General features: G+C 47.2%; 2 protein-coding genes across 5 annotated transcripts in view; both read right to left on the bottom strand.

Moving 5' to 3' along the window:
* Positions 1–4,143, bottom strand: part of LOC107125669 (uncharacterized protein KIAA1586-like) — a 10,137-nt gene extending 5,994 nt beyond the window's left edge. For 3 of the 4 annotated variants that reach the window (XM_015429117.1, XM_015429115.1, XM_015429116.1), the window contains exons 1-3: positions 2,935–4,143; positions 374–414; positions 6–91 (exon numbers count right to left, since the gene is read on the bottom strand). In XM_015429117.1, coding sequence (XP_015284603.1) covers positions 2,936–4,003 — 1,068 coding nt within the window. In that variant the 5' untranslated portion in view covers positions 4,004–4,143 and the 3' untranslated portion in view covers positions 6–91; positions 374–414; position 2,935. Of the gene's footprint in view, positions 1–5; positions 92–373; positions 415–2,773; positions 2,848–2,934 lie in introns of those variants that run through there. The other variant, XM_015429118.1, reaches the window with a different exon arrangement.
* Positions 4,068–7,289, bottom strand: part of LOC107125662 (uncharacterized protein KIAA1586-like) — a 4,696-nt gene continuing 1,474 nt past the window's right edge. The window contains exons 2-4 of the mRNA XM_015429110.1: positions 5,316–5,480; positions 4,157–4,962; positions 4,068–4,073 (exon numbers count right to left, since the gene is read on the bottom strand). Of these exons, the coding sequence (XP_015284596.1) occupies positions 4,068–4,073; positions 4,157–4,962; positions 5,316–5,448 (945 nt within the window). The 5' untranslated portion in view covers positions 5,449–5,480. The remainder of the gene's footprint in view (positions 4,074–4,156; positions 4,963–5,315; positions 5,481–7,289) is intronic.

The following is a 7,289-nucleotide window of genomic DNA, read 5'->3' as shown; positions in this document are numbered from 1 at the left end:
CTTACCAGGTCACTCTGTCGGGCCCGATCAGGACATCATAGATGTCTCCATCTTGGCAAAAGCCATTCTTGCACCTCTTTGCAGCCGTTTCCTGGAAAGAGAAAATGAGACTGATTGATTGCTCCGACTGATTGTTCTCCTGTTTGAGTTTCTTAAGGAAGCAGGCCCCAAGAGGGCCGATCCTTTCGATACCAGGTGGCCTCTTAGACCAACCCCGAGCCTCAGCTGACGTGAGGAAATCAGGAACTGCAAGCACAGTTCTCATACGAGGTGTCAGAAAATGTTGAGGAGCTCATCATCGGCGGGAGTTTGGAGGCACGCAGGCCCAGGGAAGCTCTTGTCCTCCCTGTAGAAAGTCACGTCTCAGACTCACCTCTCAGCGGAGCTCGCACCGTCCAGAAGGAACAGATCCACCTGTGAGAGAAGAGGATGATTGATCAATGTTCGGAGAAACTGGGAGAGTGTAAAACCAAGATGGAGGAAGGTTCCCTCAGCCCCTGAACCAGCTCTGCAACCTACCACCCAATCTACTGGTTGTAAAAAATCAATTCTTGCTATTTCACCAGCTTCCATTTCGCTTTAACAAGACCACAAAAACATCCAGAGACCTATTCCGCTTCTTAGAAAAAAAAACCCTTGTAAGTAGAAGAAAAAGAACAGCTTGGGTTTATACCCTGCACTTCACTCAGAGTAGCTTACAATCTCCTCTCTCTTCCCCTCCCCCACAACAGACACCCTGTGAGGTAGGTGGAGCTGAGAGAGTTCTTTCGAGGACTGCTCTTGAGGGAACAGCTCTGAGAGAACTTGCAACTGACCCAAGGTCACCCACCCGGAGTCCACTCAGTGGCATAGAAGAAGAGTTGGATTTATACCCCGCCCTTCACTTGGGAGTCTCAGAGTGGTTTACCATCTCCTTCCCTCCCCCCCTCCCCACAACAGACACCCTGTGAGGTAGGTGGGGCTGACAGAGCTCTCTTGAGAACTGCTCATGAGAGAACAGCTGACAGAACTTGTGATTGACCCAAGGCCACACCAGGAGCTGCATGTAGAGGACTGGGGGAATCAAAACCGGTTCTCCCAGGTTAGAGTCCGTGCTCTACACCAATCTGGCTCTCACCACCTGTGGCTGCTGACAACCAAAGGCAGTTGGTTTGAGTGGTTCTCCTGTACCATGTGACCCCCCCCCCATCACAGCGGATGCAGCGTAGACACACAGGAATATGGCTGACTGAACGTTCCCAGATTCGCTTTCTTTTAGAGAGCGCAGCAAACAGCATCCCACAGAGACCCCAGTTCAAATGCAGACCAGCACTGCAGCCCAATCTCACTCTCTGCCTAACACCACAAAAGACGTACTAAAACTAAGGTCAATAAAGAAGAAGAGATTTGATTTATACCCTGTCCTTCACTCGGGAGTCTCAGAGCGGCTTACAATCAAACTCCTTCCCCTCCCCACAACAGGCACCCTGTGAGGTGGGTGGGGCTGAGAGAGCTCTGAGAGAACTGCCCTTTCAAGGACAGCTCGTCAGAACAATGGCTTGCCCAAGGTCATCCAGCAGGTGCAAGTGGAGGAGTGGGGAATCAAACCCGGTTCTCCCAGATTAGTCTGCGCACTTAGCCACTACACCAAACTCGCTCTCAGGATTCCCAATAGAGAATGCATGCTTGTTCACAGGGAGAAATGGCGCTACAGAGGGTTTCCAGTTCTGGCTTGGGGGAAACGTGGAGATTTTGGGGGTGTGGGGAGGGGCCTCAGCAGGACATAATGCCAGAGCCCACCTTCCAAAGTGGCGTTTTTCCCCAAGGGAACTAGCAACCCTAGTGCAACCTGTTATTCCCTCTGGGAAGGAAAAGAGGTGCAGGAATGTTCCCTCTAAGCTGTAGAGTCCTGTGAGCAAAAATTCTACTTTGTGAGCTACTGGCATTAAAGTCGTGAGCAGGTGATTTGGCTACTGCATAAATTAGTGTGTTCTGGAGGCTAAAAAACTGTGAGCTAGCTCACACTAACTCAGCTTAGAGGGAACACTGGAGCTTATTAGCATAACTCATTAAGCCTAACTTATTTCCAGGTGCCACACCCCCTGACGTCACCAGTGTGTCAGAAGGCAACACCCACCGCTCAGGCTCCACCCCCCAAAATCTCCAGGTATTTCCCAACGCAGAACTGGCGAGCCTACCAAGAGAAAAACTGCTTCGAAAGCAGAAAGGAAACAGTCAAGATGTTAACTGGTTCCAATGCAACACACATTTAGGCCCTCGGAACGAAGGTGATTTTAACAACAGCACCCTTTGGCAAGAAGAAAGATGAGAACGTCTCAGATGTTAAAATCTAAAAAATAAAATAAAATAAATTTTAAAAATGAAATAAAAAACATAAATCGCTCTAGCTGAAAGTGCACACAGTGAATTTCGACTTCAAACTTTTACTCAACTTTGAAGGAGCTGAAGGTGCCGGACTCTGGAGATGCCACCAACTTCCTCTATCATCCTCAGGGTCTTGGGCGTCCAGCGATGAACAATTGACTTGAAGCAGCCAACAGCTCTGAACAGTTTGGTGTCGTGGTTAAGTGCGCGGACTCTAATCTGGGAGAACCGGGTTTGATTCCCCACTCCTCCACTTGCACCTGGCTGGATGACCTGGGGCAAGCCATAGTTCTGTAGGAGCTGTTCTTGAAAAAAGAGCAGTTTCTGTCAGAGCTCTCTCAGCCCCACCTCGCTCACAGGGTGTCTGTTGTGGGGAGGGGAAAGGAGTTTGTAAGCCGCTCTGAGACTCCTTTGGGTAGTGAAGTGCGGGCTATAAATCCAATCTCTTCTCTTTTGAAGCTCTGTTAAAGAAGGTCCCACAATCTGTTAAAGGAGATCCAACAATCATTACAAAAAGGGAAAGACAGCCTACTTGGCTCTAGAACAGAGTGTACATAGAGAAGAACTCACCTCAGCAGCACAGGGCTTTCCAAAGTTTCATCCTGTCGCCGGACTCCTCGGCTCTTTTCCGGGTCTTGCTTTGGGTGTCCAAATGGGAACGATAACCCTGAAGCAACCACGTCGTCACAAACGTCGTCGGATCGAAGATTTGAAGAGGAGGTCCAACCATTCTTATGAACAATAAGGACGTGATGGTTTTGATTTTCAAGGAGGACCTTTCGGGAGTGACGATCAAGTTCATCTGGGAAAGGCCCCTTTCACACTCCCGGGAGGAAATGGCAACTGTATTGAAAACGTGGCAGAGCCGAGAAAGCGGCTTGGGCATTTCTTCTCTGTATTTCAGATGCTCTCGGAAGGCCCGGATGGCTTCTCTCTCACTGAGCCGAAACCTCCTTGCCAAAGCGCCTATTTCTGCTTCCCCATAGAGAATACAGTCACTGGGGTATGCAGGCCAATTCTGAGACTCCAGAATTCTTCCACATCTTGAAAATTCTGTGTCTTCTTGCGAAAGCAGTCTTTTTTGGAGAGATTTCTTGAGCTGCTCATAGAATGCGACTGGGGAGATTGGTGGGTCATCCATTCGATTTCTCCTGCGCAACTGGACACCCTTAAATTGCAGCTTTGCTGTCGCCTCGAGGGCTTCTCGATAGTAAGGACCTGGCCCAGTGCCTCTCTCCCCGCATATCTCAACGAGACTCTCAATCTTGCCATGGGCTCGGTACAGATCGATATTCCCCTCCTGCAGATCGACAGTCAATTCTGAGACCTCTTGCAAAGCGTCACAGAGCAATCCGAGATCCAAAACGAATTCCGACGACGTGATCTTTTTCTGAAGGCCTTCGTAGGCCTGCCTCTCCCTTCTATCTCGACCACTCTCCGTTTGAGCTTTTTCAAAATGACGGACGAGGGCTTCGTAATCCTTCCAGACAGCTGTCACGGCTCTGTAGCTGGAGGCCACCCACGTTGTGGACAGGATCCTTCCGATTTTCAAAAACTCCGTCTCTAGCGTGGCGGCACAGGCCTTGAGCTCCCTTGCATTTTTGGGAGACGAATGGTACATGACGTATAAGTCGTCCATAAAACTCTTAAATCGATTGATGCCCCACACCTCTTTCACGATCTCGTGGACTGATGATTCCAGCCTATGGCTAGCACAAGGCCATACAATGATGGAAGGGAATCGGTCTTTGAAAAGTTTCGCGACTCCTCCGCGGGATCCGATCATCCCTACGACCCCGTCACAAGTCAACGAAACCAAGCTTTCCTCCAAGACTTCCTCGGTGATCCTTAGTGACTCAAGGGTAGACATCAAACTTGTGAATATCCCATTTGCTGTCACGTCGTCCAGCTCTACATCAAGCCAATGAAGTAATTCATAGGGTCCATCCATGTCCATCTCTTCAATGTAGCTGCGAATATACACGATCAGCACGGGTTTCTGGCTCACCGTAGTAGACTCATCGAGTAGCAGTGACATTTTACTCTTGGAATCGGTGATCTTCTTAATCAGCGCGATTCTCATCTCGCTGCCAATGTGGTCGACGATGCGTGCACAAGACGTAGCCGGGTACAAAATGCTCCCCACGTCAATGCCGTTTAATTCCTGCAAATCAACGTCGGCCCCCAAGTCGTTAAAAGACTGGTTCTTCCTGGCCACCTTATACACCGTACGGAATATCCTCTTGGTGGTTTCCATCTCCCTTTCTCGGGACTGTGCGGTTTCCAGCGTTTCCCTCAGCTCCTCCGCTGCGATTTTAACCGCAGCTTTGTGGCCTAGACTGTCCCTGTGTTCACAAATTTTTTTCCTGAGAGAGGTCAGCTGCTGTTTCCTTGATTCTCCGTAAAATGACACCAGGCCACGCGTCCACTCTTTTGCAAGACGCGAACCCGCAGCCATCTTCTCCGTCCCTAAGTCTCCAACATCTCTACACACTGAGCAGCCTAACCTGCCGCCGTTGAAAAACAGCCAGTCGTTTTTTTGGAGATGATCATTCTTCTGCTCCACAGTCCAACAACTGGGCCAGGCGCTCTCATCAACTGCAGAGAAGAAGAAGAAGAGATTGGATTCATACCCCACCCTTCACTACCCAAGGGAGTCTCAGAGTGGCTTACAAACTCCTTTCCCCTCCCCTCCCCACAACAGACACCCTGGGAGGCAGGCGGGACTGAGAGAGCTCTGACAGAAACTGCTCTTTTTTTCAAGAACAGCTGTGCCAGAAGTATGGCTTGCCCCAGGTCATCCAGCAGGTGCAAGTGGAGGAGGGGGGACTCAAACCCGGTTCTCCCAGTTTAGAGTCCGCGCACTTAAACCACTACACCAAACTGGATTTCTGCAGAGGCAGAGATGCAATGACTTGACTCGCTGGTCAACCGATTTTCAAGCTCCATACCTGGATTATTAGCAGGAGTTGAAATTCCATCTGGACTGCTTGATGATTCCCTTGACGCCGAGGGACAATCTTCAATCACCTCTTGTTTTATTTGGGTCCCAACGAAGTTGTCCGAAGTACGCTTTCTTTTCATGCTGGGCAGCAGACTTTTAAAACGTTGCTAACCTGCAAAAGGGTGATGGCATTTAAGCACAACCGTGGTATTACAGAACTGGAACTCTTCCCATAACACAGCCCATAAGACCAATATCGTTTTCAAGAAGGCATTTACAGAACTTTTTATACACACCTGCCAGCTTTACACTTTGACTAAAGACAGTTTGGGTTTCCTTCGCTCTTGCAACAAGCGGGAAAATACAGATCAAGTTACTACTATTTATTTTTGTGACAGTTGCTATATCCTGGTATTTCAATATTTTTTATTATGATCAGAGATCAGCAAATACCTTAAAACGTTAGATATAGTTAACAGCAAAATACAGCCAGACAGTCGGTACAGGTAAAAAACTTAGTTAAGGCAGCATGGATTTTAAAATTACCTAAGAAGTAATAGTCTCCTTTCTGGTTAGGAGAGCCATAGCACAAAATCTTGCTACCTTAGTGTTCCCTATAAGATGAGTTAGTGTGAGCTTGTGTTCCCTCTAAGATGAGTTAGTGTGAGCTTGCTCACAGTTTTCTAGCCTCCAGCTCACACATTTTTGTCTTAGCTCAGGAAGGATGGCTCCAGAGCAAACAAATTTATGACAGCAGCTCAGAAAGTGGAATTTTTGCTCACAGGACTCCACAGATTAGAGGGAGCATTGCCTACAACAAGCATGAAAATACAGATCAAGTTAGTATTGCTATTTATTTTTGTGATAGTTGCTATACAAAGCCTCCTGGTTCAGCTTTTTAAAGTCCAGTTTTCTTAGAAGGGCAAATTAGCAGTGACCGGTGGCTCAAGTGGTTAAGACGCTGAACTGCAGACTGTGGAAGTAGTTCAGCAGTTCGAGACCCAAGTGTGCCGGATGACGGAGTGAGCTCCCGTCTCTAGTTCCAGCTCTTGCCAACCTAGCAGTTCGAAAGCAAAAAATTGCAAGTAGATAAATAGGTACCACTTCAGTGGGAAGGTAACAGCGTTCCGTGCACCTTGGTGTTTAGTCATGCCAGCCACATGACCACGGAAATGTCTTCAGACAGCGCTGGCTCTTCGGCTTTGCTCTTTGAGCAAGGGAACCTTTACCTTTTACTATATAGGAATGGGGTTGGTTTGTTTTGTAAAAGGAAGTAACATTCTTATCACAGCAATGTACCTGTATAATTATATGAAAAACAAATTATTGCAAAAAACCTGTTCAAATAAATGGTATGAGCAGTGTAACATTAGAGAATTAAACTTGTGCAAGATCACAGCTTTTTTTAATATGCAAGTGGTACACATTCTGAATGCTCCATGTTTCACAGGGCTAGCAAATCTACTATCTGGAAAAGACGCCCTCCCTGCTCAAGTGAATTATGAATAACGTGACCCCTTGAGAGAAAGTGTGCCTAAAACAAAGTTACATGACTCATATAATAATAAATAATATCAAATACATAACCGAGTTGATACATACAATGGGTATGTAGACTCACTGGACAACTCCCCTAAATACTAATATCCAGATTTGGACTGTTTTGGAATGATACACAAATCTGTGCCTGTGTGCTCCCGTGCTGAATTGGAAACACACAGTCAGTTACATGAATATCTGTTTAATGCTTTGAAACAGGGAATACAGGGTTGAATACCATAGCACCTCAGTAATTCCAAAGCTGTATTCTGCCATAACCAGGAAGGACAGAAGGTCTTATACCCCAAATGACATCACATATAATTTACACATTAAAGAATCTCTAATTGGTACCAAGCAGTTAACATCATATAATTTGATTTTAAACCTGACTATTGGTCTCTCATGTATTGTCAGTGATTACATTCGCTAGCTGGGGGGG

The sequence above is a fragment of the Gekko japonicus genome, unplaced genomic scaffold (assembly GCF_001447785.1).
Source record: "Gekko japonicus isolate JY-2015 unplaced genomic scaffold, Gekko_japonicus_V1.1 scaffold2101, whole genome shotgun sequence".
Taxonomy (NCBI): Eukaryota; Metazoa; Chordata; class Lepidosauria; order Squamata; family Gekkonidae; genus Gekko; species Gekko japonicus.
Note: the sequence above shows the minus strand (reverse complement) of the source record. Positions and strands in the feature narration are given on the sequence as shown.